At 36.7% G+C, this 22987-nt stretch overlaps 2 protein-coding genes and 1 long non-coding RNA gene across 3 annotated transcripts; 2 read left to right on the top strand and 1 right to left on the bottom strand.

The window, feature by feature from the left end:
• Positions 1–402: 402 nt before the first annotated feature.
• On the bottom strand, positions 403–3130 carry LOC145482006 (uncharacterized). Its single transcript, XR_014048707.1, has 2 exons — positions 2923–3130; positions 403–1791 (listed from the first exon to the last, which is right to left on the bottom strand). It is a non-coding gene; the product is annotated as an uncharacterized LOC145482006 (long non-coding RNA).
• Positions 3131–12292: 9162 nt separating this feature from the next.
• On the top strand, positions 12293–18063 carry LOC145482001 (uncharacterized). Its single transcript, XM_081460586.1, has 2 exons — positions 12293–12651; positions 15546–18063. The coding sequence occupies exons 1-2, from the start codon at positions 12535–12537 to the stop codon at positions 15747–15749; spliced, it is 321 nt and encodes a 106-aa protein (XP_081316712.1). The 5' UTR covers positions 12293–12534; the 3' UTR covers positions 15750–18063.
• An 81-nt stretch (positions 18064–18144) lies between these two features.
• LOC145482003 (uncharacterized) lies at positions 18145–20623 on the top strand. The gene is made up of 2 exons (XM_081460589.1): positions 18145–18713; positions 20331–20623. The coding sequence occupies exons 1-2, from the start codon at positions 18609–18611 to the stop codon at positions 20529–20531; spliced, it is 306 nt and encodes a 101-aa protein (XP_081316715.1). The 5' UTR covers positions 18145–18608; the 3' UTR covers positions 20532–20623.
• Positions 20624–22987: the final 2364 nt, after the last annotated feature.

Genomic DNA, 22987 nt, shown 5'->3' with positions numbered 1-22987 from the left:
GATATATGAAAAGGCTCATTTCACACGAGTCAAAATCGGGCCAATAAGGATTCCACTGTAAAGTCATGAGAGATTTGCAAATTATTCCGGGCGGCGCTGGGAATTAAGCTGAGACCTCATCCACACTAAGCCGAAGAAATTTGAAAACGGAGTTTTCACTCTGAAAACTCATCAAATATTTTCGGTCCACACTACGTCGGAAAAATTTGAAGAAGAAACAATGACCGGTCATTTTGGATTTGTGCTGGAGGAAAACTCGATGAGGAAAATCACATGATTATACTCATGTCATTACTTTCGAAAATCTCCGTTTTCAAATGTTTTCCTTCGACACTTAAATGCAAAGCCAGCATTTTCAAATTCCTCCGGTTTGAAGGGTGCTTTTGTTAAACTCCGATTTCGTGAGGGATTACTGAGGACGGCAGGCCTAACCAGGAGCGTAGCTAGCCTTTAAGCCATTAAGCACGGTTTAACAGCAATTTCTGTGAATAATTTTTTTTCATAGCCGAAGGGCCATATTTTCTTTTTCTTACTATTCAATAGCGAATCACCGCTATATCAACGTTTTATTTTGAAAAACAAAATAATGACTTTCAATCCTAAACAAGAAAAATGCTGAAAGGTTATTAACAAAGCAGAGCTTTGAAGTAGTTTTGCGCACGAAAATTTAGTCGACTGTTGTTGTTGTTGTTGTACGCTGTTTTTTTTTTTATTTTTTGGACGTTAGCAAAATTTGATATACGACTTATGCTGTTCAATTTGGGCTTAAATGGAAGAATGGCTTGCAACGCCCCTACTAACATTAAAAATAAAGCTGTGTTGTCAATTTTCTCTGGTGTAGTGTGGACTCCCCGGTGTCTTGAGCGATTTCTTTTGGATAAACATCTTCTGGTATTCCTCTTAGTGTCAATCAAAGGGTGCTTGCGCATCACCGTCATACGGACCTTTAAAATGTTTGAGCTTCGCTCGAGATTATTTAAACTCAAAACTGAAGGACAAACAATATAAACAGAAAACCTCACCGAATAGTTACAAATCTGAAATTCTTGCTAATCCTGGATTAGCTTAAATGAGCTTTGAACAACCCGGCCCATAGTGTCATAATTTTATTTTTTTTCGTCATCTGATTCTGTCCTTTTGACTTAAATAGAAAATTAAGAACCGAAACGTTCTCCGATAGGCCATATTCATATCATCGGTATTGGACTGGAACTAGCTTGCAAGTGAGGCTAATGCGGGGACTCTTTTCAAATGCAAATGACATTAATCTATTTTCAATGATATTTCCCCGCATGAACCTCCTTTGCAAGCTAGTTCCAGTCCAATACCGAGAATACGAATATAATCTTCATTAGAGTCATGAAAATATGACTGCTACGGGGCTTTCTTTTAATATTCTGCCACGAACGATCCTTAGTGTACAATGTAACCAAACTAAGTTTGACCACAGGACAAAATAATTAGGAGTAAAATATCTAGGCATTAATTAAGCATTACATGTTTATTTCAGACGAATTACAAACTAGTCCTCTCGACATTTATGTCTTAATGCTATCTATTATGTTATCTGTTTCGTTTTTGATAACTTTCTCTCTTCTCCCTTTGGACAATTCTCTCTTATTTTGGCATTATCTGTCAAGCTGCTGTTCTTTTTTCTTCCAGATCATCGTCGAATCTGTTTCGCTCGTCCCGTAACATTTCTGACAAACGCATCAGTCTGTTTCGCCTATATTCGTTCAAAGGAATCAGGTCACTCTCGGGTGAAATTGACCGCGGTGAATCTCGTTTACCCTTAAAAAAACAAAAGAGGACGGTCAACATGTGATGGACATTGTGTTCTTGCACGTGTGTCATAGAAAACAGTTTACGCTCTTTCTTTTTCTTCGCCTTGTGCTTCTCTGTCATCAAGAATTAAAGATTCACAGTTATGAATAGTAACCCATTTCCACCGCCTGGTTAGCTCAGTTGGTAGAGCGCCAGTCTGCTGTGTGGGAGGTCGAGGGTTCGAGCCCCAGATCGGACCAACACTCAGGGTCTTAAAATTACTGAGGAGAATGTGCTGCCTTTGTAATTACATATACAAATGGTTAGAGGTTCAAGTCTTCTCGGATAAGGACTATAAACCGTAGGGCCCGTCTCCTGCATATTCAGTGTTACATGGTTAGCAGGGGATGTTAAAGAACCCACACGCTTATCGCAAACAGAAGGGGTACGGAGTTCCCGGTGTTGTGGTCTGGCCTTGTCCCAAGGGTTGGTGCCTCACATAGGGCTAACCACTTTGCACCTTTCCCCGTTGGACGGACTTGTCCAAGAAAAATTACTGACTATGACTTTGACTTCCTAGGCCCTGTCCAAACTACGCGGGAGGAATTTGAAAACGGAGATTTCACTCGGAAAACGCATCAAATGTTTTCCGTCCACAAAGCGAGGAATTTATAAATGGAAGAATCACCGGTAATTTTTAGTTTGTATTTGAGGAAACCTCGGTCAGGGAAATTCCATGATTTTGGTGACGCCATTTTTTTTCGAGAAGCTCCTTTTTCAAAACGTTTTCCGTCCATACGAAAACGCAAAGCCGGCGTTTTTAAATTTCTCCGGTTTGAAGAACTCTTTCGAAAAGCTCCGTTTTCGTAACGGATTATTGTGGAGGGTAGGCCTAACTGTAGAAATAAAGCAGCGTTTTCAAATTCCTCCGGCGTGGTGTGCACGCTGCCTTAGAACTGGCGGGATCCCAGTCAAAAACGTGTAATTAACAAAACAATACCAGCGATTCATTTTACCAAAGAGAATTAACATTAACTTGCGAGTTGTACCAAAGGGGATTTACTTTTTACTGAATTCCAAACAACTAGTCCAACTGATACTTGGAAAGCCTTCTGAACAGGGTTAAAATCTTTAGTTCACGAATTGTGACATACATACCGTGGTGCAAGCTGTGAAAAGGCACTTGTACTTTTGACCTTGACAAACACAGGACAACTCGAGCATCACAGAAATGAGAAGAAATACTGCAAGCCGAAACTTCAAAGCCATTGTTACTGCGATCTTTAGACGACCTGAAGGTGAGACGTCTTACTAACGTTTACCTGACGCACGTTGGCTTCTTATATAGCTGTTTCCATGCCCAGAAAAGGTGTTAACATTCAAATAAAGTTTCTACCTACAATAGACATGCCACCTGCACAAAGTTCGCTTTGTATCAATACAATATCCCGTTTTTACAATAACCATTAACGTTGAATTGTAAGTAATGGAAGCTAATAACACGCACTGAACACGTTTTAAGGAAGAATGGCTTCACACTTATGATACTTGACTTGAAAATAAATTTTGCAACCTTTTTATTTTTCTTTGATATTCACTTATTTATTTATTTTCTAAAGTAAGGGTCCTGTGATAGCTATTTTACGTTTTGACGGTTTTCTGGGCGTGACATTTTCCACATAATGTTTTGCAAGCTTTGTTAATTTTAACAAATATGAGGTTTGTAGGAGGGGTGACGCCACAGAACAAATGGCTTTTCAAGTTAAAACATATATTAAATAATGCATGGCTGCAGTATAATTTTATCATCACACCTCGGTGTTTAAAGAGGACCATAAAAGGCATCATGTCGCCCATGGCCTAATCTTGTTAACTGCATTTCAAAGGGTTAACTAATTCCTTTCTCATTTGAGATTAATGAGAAAGAAAATTTATCACTTCAAGCAGATGTCAGGCAGTTCGATTCACTTCCAAATGCAATTGAAAAATTCAACGCTGAACGTGGCTGCGCACACGTTCTACGGTTTTGGTGTATAAGAACGCCTGTGTAGGAGGTTAATTTCAAGACAAACAATACGTCATACGAAATATTGAGGGGTGAAATTTTCATAATCGTAAAAACTGAAAAAGTGAGTCCGGCAACTTCAAAATTGGAAGATTGTAGCCTGAAGCTGTAGGGTTTCTTATAAACTCATGACATAAATCGACCGAGTTAAACGTTTCTCTCCTGTTAGCTCGAAAAAAAGGCTTCTTATCAGAGAACAGCGAGAAGTTTGTTGTTTAGCTAGATCTTTTGCACGCTGCAGTCACTTCCATGTTTCAACATTGTTTAATTCAAGTCTTTGTGACTTGGTAGGTTTATCGTTTAGGTACAACTACAAGACGCCTTAATATATTATAACTAAAAGTTCTTAATGTCAAAAAGTCACCTTGCCTTTTGCCATTCTTTTACTGAATTGTTTCAAGAACGTTTTAATCCTTATAAACGAGCCTGGTTTTTTTCTCGTTCACAGGCGAGAACTTTTAGAAACTTAATTTTTAATGCGGCGACGGCTTGTCAAGGCGTTTTCCTTATTAGTTCGCATGTTTTTTAATCCAGCTTTTAGCACGAGAAAACTAATAATCATTCAATTTAGCAACGATGAGGCATTGCTTCTGTAATTAAAGGTATTCTTAATTATTCTTGAATTTTCTTATGTCTGAATGCGAAATGACTGTGGCTTATAAAATAGTATTTAGAACAAAATCATCTCTGTAGTATCGCGGGTATTAGCTTCCCTAGTATGACAGGAATTTTCTCGTACGTCTTTCATCCCTGACTAAGCTGTTTTAAGACTCTGCCTCCATAATATATGCTAGTCAATTTTCCTTTATTAATTCCACGGATGGTAAAGGGAACTCATACAGCTAAATCATATATATGAAAGTTAAACTGACTAACCAACCCAAGAATAATGATTTTAATCATCAATCTCGCAAATTAATCAAGTTCCCTTTGTTTGACTTAAATAAGGACAACAACAACTTTGTGTGACTGATAAATGAGGAAGTGGGTAACGAGGTGCTCGCTGATTATTTTAGCCCCGTGAATCCCCGGAGTTTAAACAAACAAAATTTACAGCCCAGGGGGTGCACACGATAGATGGAGAGGAGGGCGTCGGCCTCCTCTCAGGGCCACTTTGAGCATTCCTGGGTAGAGAGGAGGGAGCTCAGCCTCCTCTCTGTTTGGAGGGAGTGGGCCTCCACTAACCTGACTCCAGGGGTTAGAGATTGGAGGGAATTGGAGCTCCAAAAATCAAATCTTTTGAAATGTGACGAGAGGAGCACTTCATCCCCACAATGAAAAGCATTCCCCCCATTATCTATAATAATTTTAATCATCATTCTTGCAAATCAAATTGACAAAAATCAACTTTGCAGTGAGGAATCGTTAAAGCTGGTTTTCACAAGCGCATAAGCATAAGCTTACCATATAAAACAGACGAAATCAGGTGTTACCAAGATTTTTTGTTAGGACATCAGTTTCCTTTCGAAATGTGGATAATGCATTTTTCTGAGTCTGCGTATGTCGTGCTTATGCTTTCGTTTCTGTTTTCACTCTAGCTAATAAAGCACGCCTGGTTCAGTTTGGTAAAAATTTCACTTTTTTTCATGAGACGTGATAATCGGTAGTTAAGGACAGGGACCGAAATTCCAAGTGTCAGCCGGGTTTTTGTTGGAGATGCGACACGTTGCGTCTTGCACACGGTTCAACTTTGTTTAGACAGAACTCGTATATCTAGCCTCATCTTTATTATTCAATAAGAAGAACGAATTGTGGATAAAAATATTTGTTATACCTCCCAACTCAAATACGTTTTCCGATTGGAGCAAAACATATCACGTGTCGTGGGTCAAAACGAAAAACAATTCCCTAGATCGAACAAAACTCACTAAGTCCCTAGGGAAACAAAGACTTGAACTTTCGACTCGCACGTGATTAGGTCGTGCTCCTTGAAACCGCTGCAAATTTGTGTGCCAGCAGGCGTCAAGCAAACAATTTTTTCGCAGCTATTTTTTGAGTTGGGAGGTATAAGGTAAAACATTGAGGGTCTCGGGGAAACAAAACTCACAGTTTCCCTTGGGGCCAGTCATTAAGTGCTTAATGTCAGCACGTGAAAAATATCACCGACTATTAATAATGAATCCACTAAAACATGTTTTGCTAAAATCCTTTTAAATAATGCTCAGAGCTAAATTAGTTTTAAACAGATGCTTGCATAATAATATGTTTTGAGAAAACAAAATTGAAATTCTCGCGTGGCCAAAATTCCTATCAAATTTGAACATTTATGTGACATGTCACAGATCCACTTGTGTATCCTCATCATTTACGGGCATAAAGCGAACTCAGTTCACCTGGTAGAGATCAGCACGCTTCAAAACAATTCATGATTTCTTTTATCGTTTAACTAAACAGTGAAACGGCACGAGTTTTAAGGAAAACAATCTAATCCTCCCGTCGCTAAATTGATAACACAACATTTCTTAGATTGAACCTTTTTTCTGAAGTAAAAAATGAGGAGACGTTGGTGTTACAAATGTTTCAGCAGGTGATTGAATATATCAATCTATTTATTTTTACTCTTCATATTGTCGATAAGGTGTAAAATTACGTTGAATTTGGAAACGCTGAGAAAACGTAACTGCTATACTATTTCAACTGGTAACCTCGTTGGCTATGAGTGTTCTCCATCCAATACTGTTCAAAACCTTTGCTAAATGCAGCCAATTTTTTTTCAAAAACAACCTAATACTTTATTCATGCATGACTCGTAAACGCAAAGAATAAATTGTATACTAAAATAAAGCTTGGAACTCATTAACACCCCCAACAGGCTTTCACGCCATGCGAGAGCTGATTTGAGATATTTTTCCACAACTTAAATGCGTCCGCGGACTTGCTTAACTCTGTCGGAACAACAACTATTATTAGTACGTAACAAACTCAATAGTACTGCATTTTTAACAGTAGACAACAGATGAACGTGAAAAATTCGCCCCACTCATCAAACATACCCAGGTTTTAAATTATTATTTTTTTAAAATTAATGAATTATTAATTAAGACCGTTTCACGGAACTTGATACCGTAACTTTATTTTTAAAACGGCTTTCATATCCCCGGTCCCTTCCACCTTCACTTTATCCAAGTTGATTCCTGTTTAAGACTACATTGAAGAGCTCAAAATGAGAATATGCTGAGTTATACATGTTTATCGATGGATCCAGTTAATGTTTAATTTATTTGGCCTTACAATACTGTGCTAGAGCGTGTTAATGGTCGGGCAGCTGAAACACGTTTTGAAAGGTTACCCAAACCTAAATTGTTTTTCAGTCAAACCCACGCGACTCCACCAAACACTCTCTTCCTTTGACGAGCTGTGAACTGTTTTGTTTTTTAGCAACGTTATTCAAAGATGATGATGGTCCACAGTTAATGCTGCTAAAAACGAAAATAATTCCAGTGGGGATGATCGATATATGATTGCAAAATACATGTTTCTTAATTTCAAATGAAAAAAAATTATTGTTATATATTTCAAATCATTGCCCGCTTTCTTTGCTGTGGAATTATTTGAACCAGAAGTTTACAAACAAATTTTGGGAAATATAGTACGTTTCCTTTAATTCCTGTCATTAAGTAGGTGTTTGAATATTTTACCAGTATACACTGCATCATAAGTTCAACTTAGCATTAGTTTCAACCAAATAAAACTACAGAATGTAAGCTCACTATGGTGAAAGATATCACGTTTTGCTCATCTTAAAACTGAAAATTTAGAGCACATTCGATTTTGTAAAGAAGGCGATTCCCTGAAATTTTTAAGTAACAATGCACACAGCTTCCTGGAAAATTTCTTGTTGTCTCGAACTTTTAAGAGAGCGTGTCGTACGCTCCAAACAACTCGATCAAAACAACTTTCCCTTTCGTATCCGGTCCTGCAACAATATTTTTTCTCCAAAAAAGAAAGAAAAGATTCTTGAGTTGGGCATGTATTTTCTGATAGTTTTAACTTAGTTTCATAAAATATCCAAATATCCAAATATCCAAATATCCAAAATATCCGGTGTAATAGTAAGTGTAAAGGACGTTTCGTGATAAAATGCTCATAAACGTCGTTAAAAAATGACATTTTTTCTAAGCAATTGGCAACATCAATTGGTCTAGGGCTGAAGTAAATTAAATTTGCGGTTTTCTTAAAACTTCTTTAAAGTGAGCTTCTGTATGTTTATCCTTTGTTTACTCTAACAAATGATAGTTTCTTTTGTTTGGCAGATACTTATATGCCGAGCAAAGCCTACAACAGCTATTTTCCAAGCAAATTAGTACGTTTTTGCGTGAAGGCTGAAATGAATTCATCTAAGACTGTCGTGATTTATTTGATAGTTGTGGCTGGAGTCCATCTCTGTAATGGCCAGTGTCTGAATGGATGGGGTAGTGTTTTTGGCTGTCGCAAGGTTTGTAACAAAACTGGCTGATCTTTCCGCTTTAAGGCGAGGAAAAGTGTTTACATTTAGATAATGAAAGGTTTACACTTAAACAGATTTTTGGTTTCCTTCGGAATTGTACGTCAATATTAATTATAATTTTCTAGTGGTGCACTAACTTCCAAAGCTTTAAAAAACCGATAAATTCATCTCAGAATTTCTTTTCTTTTCTGGCGCTACCTCTAAGACTATAGATTAGAAGACAAACCTTAATGTGTGCAAACAAATAGCCCAAAATTTATAAATTTAGTATGTTTACTGAGCGCACTATCGCCTCAGCAAGTCTTTGGAGATTTTAGGATATATTTCGCGTTACCTACATTGTCCACGATAACATGGATAGGTATATGGACAACAAAATTTAGCACTTAGCACCTTGAAATAGATGCAATCCTATACCAGCAATAGAATATATGCTCAAGATGTGAATTACATTGTTTGATTTTAAAATTGATTGTCATAACGTGGAATCAAATTTTGGTCATCAACCCCTCACTGTGACATATCTGGGGAGAAAAGACAAAGATTAATTCGCCACCCTTGAGATATTTTCTCCTCTAGTCGTGGGACATTACAAAAACCCTGTTCCCCTTCCTGTTATATAGAATTTAACCACCATGATAGATTGCCAGTTCAACTGAAGACGTATGCGTTTTTTTATTATATTTCTCATTTAGTACGCGCGCTGTGATTCGTCAATTTAGAGGGACGTATTCTACTGTACGGCTCGCTAAAATTTAAAGATGTTTTTGTTGCCAAAATGTTTCTTGATTCATCGCCAAATGTTCTTAACTATTTTAGCGAGTAAAGTTTAAAACTTTCTTTTACTTCTGAAATTGTGTATTAAAACCTCACCAACGATTTCAGATTGACTCGTTTTGCTTTCGAGGTGCGTCAAAAATTTGAAGCCGTTCCGCAGGAATAGAAATCGTTCCCGGACCTGCCAGACACACAGTAGAGATATAATAAATATCTTACTAACCTCGTTTTCTCGGTTCGTACTGTAAGTTACGGATCCTCGTTTATCCCCTTCGAAAAAACTCGGTCCGTAACTTATACAGTATGGGCCTCGAACTCGGTTAGTACAAGGTACATCACTTTCCTTTCCGATAATATTTCATTCCCATGGTTAGTTTTGTTATTAAGCGAAGCGATGATTAAGCGAAGGTCGACTTGTAGCAAGTCTAACGTTTTTCATACATAAAAGTATGGCTGAGGGTGTTAAAGCAGTTCAGCTATTAGTTAAACGAATTCTCAGATACCTGCTAGCACTTAAGTCCATTTCTTATTTATTAGTAAAAACTTTGTAGGTCTCAGATCTCAGCGATCCGTCTAAACATTGTAAAATAGAGGGGAATAGTTACGAAGCCCGGCAAATATCAAAGGAGCAAATAAAGATGACAATGTTTATGTTGGAAGGTCCACCACCGTGCACGATCTTTTGTTTTGCGTTCATACACTATGCGTGAGTTACGTAATCAAAACATTTCTATTGGTTAGTTCCTCGGTCAGTAGTAAACAACTATTGTGTTTTGTGCACGGTCAAGGCAATAAAAGAGAACAAAAGCATACCATAAAGAACTTTGTCGAGTTTCATAACCATTTCCCTCTATTAACTATTTAAAAAAGAGCTTTTCGAAGCTGAAAAGTCAGACCCTCAGACCATCCAGACCCTCACACATGTTCAGCTTCGTCCAATAGCATGCCAAAAAGTACATTAAGTATGTACCTTTGCGAATATTTTGGCCAATTTGGGGAGCATTTCGGACGTTCGGTGACTTTTTTACGGTTCCACAGGGCCACTAGCGATCGGGTTTCAGCACATTTCCAAATATCGAAAAGATAATTGAAACCACAACACACAGCAGAGTATTGAAATCAGGTAAAACACTCTCTGGAATATTTGACACATCTTCTCAGTCTAAACTAAACGTAAAGAGCAATTAGAGAAAATCATTCATGATTGTTAAGGTCAGACATACAAACATCGTCACGATTATCAATCCAATTAAATTTTAACTGAATTTCCTACGATAATGGGACCCCGGGGGGGAAAGTTCTCCGAAAAGGTTGGGTGAAGTGTGCGGCCCACTTCCCAAAACCGTTACACTGATATATTTACGACCAAAATCTGTGATTTTTTGCTACCCTATTTATAACCTGGCCAAAACTTCGATACCCCATTTGTGACCGTTGCGGCACAGGTGCCCTAATGATCTTGTTGATAATGATGAAAAAGTAGCTTCTTCTAAGAAACATATCCAATTCAAGACAGACTAGGGTGCTAAAATCATACCCTATTTATGGCCAAAATGGCCAAAATCGATGCCCTATATATGACCAAAGCGACTGAAAAACCCTACCCTTTGGGGCCGCACATACCTTTATAGCCCATATAAGGAAGCACCTCCGGGCTATGGGATGTTATCTTGGAGTATCGCCAGGTTCTTCACATTCGCGTTCAACGACAAATGTATGGGACGAGACATCTAGCAGTAGCAAGCTTGAAACTGGGATCTACGTTAATCAAATGAAGATGTTTGACTATCTTATTATTTGCTTTTTCATTTAAGAATGATGTGAAAAGAACAGATTCTATCAACTTTGCAAAAGAATATCGTGGCTTTTCAAATCAAGATCAACAACAGAAGGCGGTGGAAAGTGACGAGGTCTACTTGAAAGGAATGCCCACGAATTATGGATACAAGGACATGAAAAAAGATTTGTTCGCATATTGATTTTTAATACAATAAACTAAGGATCGTTAAGTCACCGACATACTATTCCAACAACTTGCAACTCGTAAGAAATTGTAAGAAATTGTGTCCTCTTTCTCGTAAAACCACAAGATATTTCGTTGTCTGAATTAACATCATTAAATTTAAAGGTGCACCCTCTATGTTAATTAACTGATAAAATGAAAAAAAAAAAAACGATAAAGGAATTGTAAGTCACGGACGTACTATTCCAAGAACTTGTAACTCGTGTAACAGAAATTTAACAAATTGTGTCCTGTTCCTCGTAAAATCACAAGATATTTCGTTGTCTGATTTAACATCGTTAAATTGAAAGGTGTACTTGTACTTTCTATGTTAATTATAATTAGTGGCTTGCTTTTCAATAATATCAATAAAGATATATGGATAATGAGTATGTCGTGGCCATATGAATTTTTTAGCTCTTAACCTGATATCAAACAAGATAAATCTTCAATCATCTGGATCTGAGGTAATTTGTACTAGTTTTGGTCCACCTGAAGCACAGCTCGACCGGAACTTCAATGCTAGATGTCGCTGCCCCGCACTTGATTGATTATACTTCATCTACAATTAAGGGCGTTATTTAGCCTTACAGCGGTCACATATATAGCACGTCATACACCTTATTAGGAATGCCACGAGCTAACAAGGTTAAAATCATCACGGTCGTATAAAATTCGGCTCTAGTAGGTCACGAATTTGTGTTTAAGTTGATTAGAACAAGACACATCACACAAGGATCAATGGTGGTTACAGTTAAAGGCGAAATTTCCCCTCGTGGAAATTATCTTTGCTGTTAGACGCTTACAGCGTCTTATAATTAAGGAACTCTTAATTTTTAACTGCACACTAGAGATCGACATTAGATAAATCTTTCTATTCCATAAACACTGATTTATCTCTTTTTTGTGTCGACCCATCTCCTCATTAACTCGGAATAAAATACAAGTTTCAGACAAAGCTAGCAAACGTACTTTCTTGATCTAGGAACCGTCAACAATGTCGCTTTGCGGAGAAAATGATCTAGCTAAAGATAATCTAATAACGCCGAAACAATCAGGAAAACAACATTCAACAGGATAATATAAAATTTACATAAAATCATTACTTTTCCACTTCATGCTTAAGAAAATTACTTATTTACAATTTGATACCACGCGTAGCTATTAAGTGTCAAGAGGCCTTTTCAGCCAAGGGATAGTCAGAAAGTGATGGTAAGCATAATTAGGTGTCGTGTAAATGGCATCCGTCTCATCTCTGAGGAACACAAGACTCGAGGAGCAGGTGGTAGTGAAGCATCGTTATACTTATGGAGAGATCCTCAATGGTATGAAAGCAATCAGATAGATATATGATAGTTATCTTGGATTGCATGCCAATAAATTTGTTATGAGATAGTCGAGTTTCCTGCCGATCAATAATTCAATAATCCAAAGGAGTTTTAAAAGCACCATGATTCCTCTGTGTTTCACTCTGGTGGAATGTTGAAGATGAACGCTCTAAAATTTCTGGTGATTCTCTCCCTGCTTCTGACTGTAGTCGCTGGACGGAGCAGGAGGGGATGCAGTGATTGGGGCATTGCCATGGGCTGCCATGAGGTGCGTGTGAATATCAATTAATGTACCATTTTTTGCTTATTACTGATCTTTAATTGGTTGATAATCGCGTCGTAGTGGAAACAGAAAACATTTGGAACGTTTACTAACGGAAAGAGGAAACTACAATCATGCGTGAGGATTTGTTTATGTCGATTCATTAGACTCTTCTACAAATATCACGTCTAAATATCTTTCCGCGAATTCTCAAAAAATCTTCTAAATATCTCATATTTTTGTTGCAAAATAGTCCGATTTTAAATTATTTGGGCCAAAATTTCCATGCAGTAGTAGAAATTGAAGAAGAAGATTCAGGGGCTTCGATGTTACCACCATCCGCCATTTTGGAAATTTGCTGCTTTTTAGCTTTTAGTAATATGGAATACAGTTTACAAGCGAGAAACAGCTGAACTGGATTGTTTCTAGCATAGAACTAAGAATTGTCTCGAGTAAACAGCGAGGAAAACACAGGGCTAAGCCAAGAAAAGCTATGAATATTTTTAAATACAGTAGAACCCCGGTAACTCGAACTCGGACAACTTGATCGTATGAGTCATAGTGGATGCGGTGCTGAAAGATCAGCAAACTATCAATTATTAACATGGCAAGTTGGATATTCAATCGAACCCGATAACTCGAACCCCCTAACTCGAACTGTTTTTCGTTTCCCTTCAGAGTTCATGTTATCGGGGTTCTACTGTATCCTCAAATTTTCTAAATATCTTGGAAACTTCTAAATATCCCAAAAAATATCCGGATGTTTGTGGAAAGGCCTATGATGCATGTTATAAAGGAAATATTGAATAACAGAGTAAAAAAATGATTATGAAAAGTTCTCTTTTCCAGTTTCCATATTATATTGCCAAATGTCACATGGATAAAAAAAAAAGATTATACAGTGTAAAATAGAACAATTTTATTTTTTCAAGAAAAATACAGCATGGGAGTGAATTATAGTTCATCCGAGTGTAATTTTGTGTCAGGATATTAAGAAATGTATCTTGCAATTCTGCTGAAAGTGTGAGTCGTTTAGTCCGTATTTTACTTCCTTTTAATTGATATTTGTTTGCTTTCTCCATTATATACTTTTACCCGCATAAAAATAAGCGATGACTAGAAGTTTTTTTATTCTACCTACGTGAGGAGCGAAGATCCGAATCAGCAAAAAAGGGACATTTAACATACAAATTTGGAAATCAAGTACGCGAAAGTCTCGGAGCGATTTGTGCCAGTTACCACAGAAGAGAAAACAATAATTGAAAGTTAAACTCCTTGTTGTTATCTATAAAGAGATTACTGTACTCTATTGTCATAATGCGCAATTAAAATTCTTTGTGAGTTAAAGGGAGGGTTTCACGTTTCGGCGCATGTCTGTATTATTTATTCGCCCGTGCACCCTTTTTGGCAAAGGCCCAATTTTTCATTGTTTCTGAACCAATCGTAAACAAGTTACCTAATTTCGCATGCAAATAGCCGTAAAATCATCAACCGTAGAATAAATCTACGTGTCAACACTAAATTCAACGGTGGACAGCGTCGGTAAAACCCATTGAAATCTTCTGAGAATTTTGGTCATCCGGTATTCTGCCAAGACTAACTATAGCGTGTGATTACTGAACTACATATGAGTGGGATTTTTAAAGCGATAACATTTATAAGAAGTGAACAGAAGTCTTTTGATCTAGAGACATGCACCGAACCGTTAAACCTTCCTTTAACATTCTCTTATTAGAAATGATGTCAAATGGGGTCATCAGAGGTCTCGAGAACTCTCATCACTTCATAAACGAAACAAGAGTAAAGACAAGAAAAATAATAGCATAACACAATGATAACGTTTTTTCTTAAACACAAATACCGAAATCTCAGTGTGTTTTACAAAGTGTAAGAAAGTAGAATTTCCAAAAAAAGAAAAAAAAAAGGTAACAGTTATTACACGACATAAGATCTTCGCTTTTCTGCGGGAGTACACTTGAATTTAAGTGAAATTTTAGGAAGTTTAAAGAGGGATTAAAAGGATAAAAAGGGGTTTGGAACACCACCAGACAGTTGATTGCCCCCAAAAGGGCACCCCGGGTTGGTGGGCAACTGTTTGGTGTACGTCTACCAATTTCTAACTTTAACATCAAATCTTCAAAATTCCTATTTCTATAAATTTTACTAATCCTTTGAGAAAAACTATTTATCCCCAAATATACCCAAAAATCACCAAAAAAATTTACAAAACAGCCCAAAACGTAGCTATGTGAAATGAGCAGAGAGATTTTTCACTGCTTGAAACGTGAACGAGATATTTGCATTCAAACCATAATACCCAGCAAATATATGGCCTTCATGTTAACCCCCCGCCTTAAAAGAGGCCTTATGTGACATTAATTCACAAAAGAGATAAGTAACGGTAACAGGTAACTTTTCTACACAAGAAAATTAGTGAAAAGTTTAAACATTTAATTACCTTTTGAGAAATAAGAAAGTTCTAGTTTAATTTAATTTCACATTGTAAGGTAAAGTGTTCCATTTCAAACAAATGTCTCAAATGGCTGCTCTCACCTCTATATCCGGAATATAGCTAGATGCACAACACAACAAACTGCAAAACTAACTTCGCTAAGAAATTGTTTTCAGACCTGGTTAGAGATACTCAAGGGAAAAGTTGGTAAATTTCGCTTCAGAGCAGTTCACAACCGAGCCTTGAAAACTATAATTAATGCGACAAATACGTTCTTCTTTAGCTACATCCGGGTTTCCACATACATTTGGGAAATCAAATACCGCCAAAATATGGCCACTAAATGTGTCTAATGATGGCAACGCGATGATGTAGTGGCAAGTTTAAGAGTTTTTGAAATAATATGTTAAAATCTTAAGTTGTTAATTGATATTTCCGATTTTTGTAGAAATTCAAGCAAGACGCCGGCATTTCGCGGGTGCGCAAAGAGGAATGGCGAGGAATTCCTGCAACATTTCAGGACCAAGATGAAGGAGACATTCCAGACGACAGCAACAATGCATGGAATGCGATGGATTTGGAAATGAAGAACAGAAAGAGGGCATCTGGATACAAAGGTTTCAAGGCTTATTTAGAGGACTTTGATCAATAAACAAGGATTAAAAGCCAAGACACGATATTTTGCAGATTTTAGAAATATTACTTATTGTAAAATTCTAGTAACATAATAGTGCCTGAAATCTGTTTTGTTGTTGTTATTTTTTTGTTTTTTAGTTGTCTAAATTAAAAACTGTGGTCAACTTTAAACGCAATAAAAAGTGGTGAACTAAGCAAATGCACAGTAATCAATTAGTTCCTTGACATCGATTAAAAAAAACATCAAACGATAGATCCAACCAAACACCAATCAGTAGCACACTGCATGTTTTAGAGAAAACACTCTGCTATCTGAACAAGGATAGCAGAGAGATAGCACAGATATTATTATTATTATTATTTTGGTGGGAGGGGGATGTTGGGTAATTTTCTTGGGAATGATTTTTTTCTTGTTTTCCTTGGCAATAGCTCGTGCAAGAATTTGTTTTCACATTTAAAATCAAAATAATGATAGCAGAAAGCGCTTGCTTAATTTTTGTTCCCATGGCTCCCCTTGCACGATTTTGTTTTTCAGCATTTTTTTTTTCTGTGCAGGAATTTTTGTTTGGGAAATTCCCAATCCCTCCCCTCCACCCCCTCAAAAAAATAATGGTCTGTCTCTAAATACGTAAGGTCCGAGAATATTTTTTCAAGCAAACGTGTTATATATGTCTGTCATTCATACCTTCCTAATCTTCTCATGATTCTCTAGAAGAGAAGACGTTTTGGATTTAATAATCTCCATTGTGAGTAGGTATTTGAATATTTTACCACTATACACTGCATCAAAAGTTAAACTTAGCATTAGTTTCAACCAAATGAAACTACAGTATGTAAGCTCACTATTGAAGAAGATATCACTTTTCACGCAAGATTAAAAATTTGTAGCACATTCGTTTTTTACAACGATAGCGATTCTCCGAGATTCTTATTAACAAGGTATATAGCTTCCGGGAGAATTTCTTGATGTTTCGACAGTTTTTGAAGGGAACATGTCGCAGCGGGACTCAGCTAAGGCGAAACAGCTTTTACTTTCAAGCCATGCAACGAAAAAACAGTTGAGTTCTAAATGTCTTTTTCAATAGGCTTAATCCAGGTTTGAAACACACAATGTATCTGGAAAAAGAATCAAAACTAAATCATGTCTGAAGGAAGTTGCGTGCTAAAATGCTCATAAAAGTCGTTAAAAATGGCATTTTCTCTAAGCAATTGGCAATATCAATTGGTCTAGGACTGAAGTGAATTAAATTTGCGGTTTTCTTGAAACTTCTTTAAAGTGGATTTTTGTATGTTTAGACTAACAAATGATAGTTTCTTTTGTTTAGCAGATACTTATATACCGAGCAAATCCTACAACAGCTGTTTTGTAACCAAATTAGTACGTTTTTTGCGTTAAGGCTGAAATGGAGAATACGAGAAAAGAATTGTTAAGTCACGGACACACTATTCCAAGAACGTATAACTCACGTAACAGAAATATAACAAACTGTGTCATGTTCCTCGTAAAACCGCAAGATATTTCATTGTCTGATTTAACATCATTAAATTGAAAGGTGTGCATGTACTTTCTATGTTAATTAATTAATGGCTTGCTTTTTAATAACATCAATGAAGATATATGCATATTGAGTTTCTTATGACTATAGCAATTTTATAGCTTTTAAGCTGATATCCAGCAAAATAAATCCCCCATTATCTGGATCTGTGGTAATTTTGGTCTACATGAATCACAACTTGATAGGAACGTCTATGCTAGATCTCGCTGCCCCGCACATGATCGATGATGCTTCATTCACCATTCAGGGTGTTATTTAGCCTTACAGCGGTCTCATAGTCATTTACCTTATTAGGAATGACACAAGCTAACAAGGTTAAAATCATCACGGTCGTATAAAATTCGGCTCCAGTAGGTCACGAATTTGTGTTCAAGTTAATTAGAACAAGACACATCACACAAGGATCAATGGTGGTTACATTTAAGGGCGAAATTTCCCTTCATGCATGGTAATTATCTTTGTTGTTAGACGCTTACAGCGTCTTATAAGTAAGGAACTCTTAATTTTTAACTGCACGATAGAGATCAACAGTAGATAAATCTTTCTATTCTTTAAACACAAATTTATCTCTTTCTTTGTGTCGACCCATCTCCTCGTTAACTCGGAATACAATACAAGTTTCAGACAAAGTTAACAAACGTACTTTCTTGATCTAGGAACCGTCAACAATGTCGCTTTGCGGAGACAATGATTTACCTAAAGGTAATCTAAAAACGCCGAAACAATCAGGAAAACAACATTCAACAGGATAATATGAAATTTACATAAAATCATTAATTTTCCACTCCATTCTTCAGAAAATAACTTATTTACAATTTGATACCACGCGTAGCTATTAAGTGTCAAGAGGCCTTTTCAGCCGAGGGATAGTCAGAAAGTGATGGTAAGCATAGTAAGGTGTCGTGTAAACGGCATCCGTCTCATCTCTGAGGAACACAAGACTCGGGGAGCAGGTAGTAGTGAAGCACCATTATACTTGTGGAGCGATCCTCAATGGTATGAAAGCAATCAGTAAGATATGATAAGTTAATTTGGTTTTATCAACTGGGTTGATAAAGTGAATTGGCCACCGTAAAGAGATTCGAATCTCTTTCCGGTGGCCAATTCACATTGTCAACCCAGTTGATAAAACCAGATTATCTTGTTGTACAGTTTCTTCAGAAACTTACCCGCTCTATTCATTTGTAGTAAGATATGATAGTTATCTTGGATTACATGCCAATAAAGCCGAGTTTCCTGGCGATCACTAATTCAATAATCCAAAGTAGATTTAAAAGCACCATGGCTCCCCTGTATTTCACTCTGGCGGAATTTTGAAGATGAACGCTCTAAAATCTGTGGTGATTCTCTCCCTGCTTGTGACTGTAATCGCTGGACGGAGCATGAGGAGATGCAAATGGGGCTCTGCCTTGGGCTGCCGCGAGGTGCGTGTAAATATCAATTAATGTACCATTTTTTGCTTATTGCTGATCTTTACTTCCAAACAATAGTACACTTCTGATCACATTTGGTTGATAATCGCGTCGTAGTGGAAACAGAAAACATTTGAAACGTTTATTAATGGAAAGAGAAAACTACAATCAAGCATGACAATTTCTTTAGTTTCGATTCACAAATATCACGTAAAATCGCCTAAATATACATATCTTTCCGCAAATTCTCAAAAAATCTACATATCTCGAAAATTGACCCTGTTACAAAATACACCGATTTTGAATCACTCAGGCCAAAATTTTCAAAATTTCCATGCAGTAGTAGGAATTGAAGAAGACGATTTAGGGGCTTCGATGTTATCACCATCCGCCATTTTGAAAATTTGCTGTTTTTGAGATTTTAGTAATGTGGAATACAGTTTGCTGAACTGGATTGTTTTTAGCATAGAACTGAGTATTAATTGTTTCGAGAAAATAGCGAGGAAAACACAGAGCCAAGCCAAGAAAAGCTATGGATATTTCTAAATATCCTCAAATTTTCTAAATATCTTGGAAACTTTTAAATATCCCAAAAAATATCCGGATGTTTGTGCAAAGGACTACGATGCATGTTATAAAGGAAATATTGAAGAACAGAGTAAAAAAATGATTATGAAAAGTTCTCTTTTCCAGTTTCCATATTATATTGCCAAACGTCACTTGCATAAAAAAAATATATTATACAGTGTGAAATAGAACAATTTTATTTTTTCAAGAAAAACAAAGAATTGGAGTGAATTAGAGTCCATCCGAGTGTAACTTTGTGTCAGGATGTTAAGAAATGTATCTTGCAATTCTGCTGAAGAGTGAATCATTTAGTCCGTATTTTACTTCATTTTAGCTGATGTTTGTTTGCTTTCTCCACTTCTGGCGTTTTTATATACTCATAAGCCAGCTTGGCTTTTACTGGCATGAAAATAAGTGATGACTTAAAGTTTTACATTGTTCCTACATGAGGAGCGAAAAAACAAACAATAATGTACAGTAATCCTCGCTTTCTTAAAAGAGGCCTTATGTGACATCAAGTCACGAAAGAGATAGGTAACGGTAACAGGTAACTCTTCTACAAAAGAAAAGTAATAAAAATTTTAAACATTAAACAACCTTTTAAGAAATAAGAAAGTTCTAAGAGATGATTTAAAGGAATTAAAAAAATACGCAAATTTAATTTCACATTGTTAGGTAAATTGTTCCATATCAAACACATGCGTGACTCAAATATCTGTTCTCACCTCCGTACCGGGAATAGAGTTACATGCACAACACAACAAACTGCAAAACTAAGTTCACTAGGAAATCGTTTTCAGATACTCTCGGGCAAAGCTGGTAAATTTCGCTTTAGGAAAGTTTACAACCGATCCTTGAAAAAAAAATCATAATTAATGCGACAAATACGTTTTTCTTTAGCCACATCCGGGTTTTAGCATTCCGGAAATTAAATACCGCTCAGATATGGCAACTAAATGTTTCTAATGATGGCAACGCGATGATGTAGTGGCAACTTTAAGAGTGTTTGCAATAATCTTAAAAAAAGTCTTAAGTTTTTAATTGATACTTTCAATTTGTTAGCCCAGACCAGAGCAGGACGCCGGTATTTCGCGGGTACTCAAAGAGGAATGGCGAGGAATTCCGGCAACCTTTCAGGACCAAGATGAAGGAGACATTCCAGACGACAGCAACAATGCAATGGATTCATTGGAAATGAAGAACGGAAAGAGGGCATTTGGATACAAAAGTTTCAAGGCTTTTTTAGAGGACTTGGATCAATAACAAGGATTAAACCCCAGACGCAATACTTTGCAGATTTTAAAAATAGTACTTATTGTGAAACTCTAGCAACATAATGGTGCATTCAGTTTTGTTTTTGTTTGTTTGTTTTTCAATTGGCATAAATTAAAAACTGTAGTCAACTTTCAAGCAATAGAAGCTGTTGAACTAAGTTCTTGCACGTAATCGAACTTGTTCCTTGACATTCTCAAACTCACTAATAATTAATATTCATCAAGTTAATTAGGGGGAATATCATTAAATAGAGATTAATGTCATTTGCATGAAAAGAACTCCCCGTACTAGGCTCAGTTGCAAGCTAGTTACAGTCCAATACTAAGAATATAATAAGTCAAGTTGTTCTTTCATTTTGATTAGGTCTTACTTACGATCTATTGGAAGACAGACCCATAAATGACGTCATTAACAATTTCTTTGATTTCTCCATTATATTGTTTTGCGTCTGTTCAGTAATATAGACGACAGAAGACGTCAAAATGTGCTAAGAACGGCTTGTCCGCAGCTTCTTTGTTCTTACCACATTTTGACGTCATCTGTGATCTATTACTGAAAAGACGCACGGAAACATGGAATCTATTTGTTAAATAGCAAAGCAGTGGGTAGTGTTTTTCATGCATTCTGATTGGTATGTGCTATTCACCTACCAGCAGCCCCTCCCAGCTCGCAAGAGTCGTAAGCACAAAGAAAACTACAAGATTTCACTTGTCAGTATTTACAATTACCATATGGTTTTTGTTTGCAGCCGATATGGCGCACATTCTGATTGGCTAACTCTAGGTCATTATTCTCCCGTAATGCCGATTACGTGCCTGCAAATACAAAGCCTTATAGTAATCAACTTATGAACCTCGACCGTTCGATCGTTACGGGAAAATCTCAATCCTCGGCCTTGTCATCTTGACTTCGCCATGCTCGGTCAATACGGCAAGGTCGCGGTTTGAGACTTTCCCTTGAAGACCTCACTCTCGGTTAATAATTAGTTAGTACAGTTGTAATATATTAAGCCGTGATGTTATCGACGAAATCAACACACAACTATCTGTTAAAAAACACAGTTTACAACAACTTCAACAAAGCAGCTTTAGTGTTTCTGTTTACTGTTTCGTGCCCAGTCGAGGGTGGCCGTTGTTGTTCTGCGCAAACGACCGTTGTTTCGTTGAGAAGCGGCTCTTCCAACGCTCAGCCAACATGGAGCGACTAACTTCCTCATCACCAAGAGACATTAACCAAAAATATTCATGACTCAACCAAACACCGAAAAAATCTTCAAAGACAAATGTCCAAATGTTTTTGTTTTTAGTGGCCAATGCGCTTAACTATACTTAGCTAGTTCACAGGCATGCCACTTAAACTGTGCTACCAATCAGTATTACACTGCATGTTAAAGGTAAAGTCTGCTGGGCGTTGTCATTGTTCCCGTAATATGTGTATATGTTTTTTTTTTTTTTTGGCAACGTGATATATATTTATGTCAGGATACATATTTCTATCATGATTCTGGAAAGCGCATTTCTAATTAAGTTGATAAATGCAATTTTAAGAAACTGCACCAAAGTTACTCAGCGGACATGACCTTAGTAAGATCACCTTAACAGAGAGAAACTTTCTTAACTCTTTATTCTATAAGATAAGAAATTGATAAATTGATAATTCCTCATTCCCACTTTAATGAGAATTTTGGTGATACGATACCGCCTACTGTCATTAAGTATTGTTTTAAGGGACTTTGCGGGCCTTTTCAGGAACAAAGAAAACTAAGATGAAAAGAAAAGCTTCTAAAACCAGGTGAAATTTAAAAACCTTCACATGCGCAAGGATCCTTAACAAAAGCAATCAGAAATGTGCTTATTGCACAAAAGCGTTGCGGGTTTTTTCACGATCCACAAAAGATATACCTGTATCAAAAATTCCGAAAAAAAATTAATCGACTCTCAATTTTAAAAGAATATCGTAACAGTACAAAGACGAAAAAAGACAGATATAATTCAAAGAAGGAAGAGCTTCGATTATACGATGACTTATCGTGAGTTAATAAATGGTGAAGATGCTTTCGGTGCCCCATTTTGGAGGCAATCATCTACAGTGAAGCAAGATGTATTTTTATTCAGTGGAAAAGTAATTGAACCCCGATTGGCGTGTTTGCAATTTTTCTTACTTTATTTGTTTTACTTTTCTAAGGATAATAACTCAGATAGCTCACTATATCAAAGCACGCAAACTCTGTAATTATTACGAACATATCATAATACGGCTTGTTATCGCACGCGACGAATGCGGCGGAATAAATACTCTGTAACAATAACCAGTCTATCCCAATCACAAATACTGGATCTTATAAATTAAAAAGAAACCGCCAATTAATTAACAAAATTGAACTTACAAAACTGAGAAAATTTGGATCACGCGGTACTTGATCTTGTGCATTCATAAATCTGTCC

Source organism: Orbicella franksi, chromosome 3, assembly GCF_964199315.1.
Source record: "Orbicella franksi chromosome 3, jaOrbFran1.1, whole genome shotgun sequence".
Lineage (NCBI taxonomy): Eukaryota > Metazoa > Cnidaria > Anthozoa > Scleractinia > Merulinidae > Orbicella > Orbicella franksi.
The sequence above is the reverse complement of the archived record's forward strand: the minus strand, read 5'-3'. Positions and strand labels throughout refer to the sequence as shown.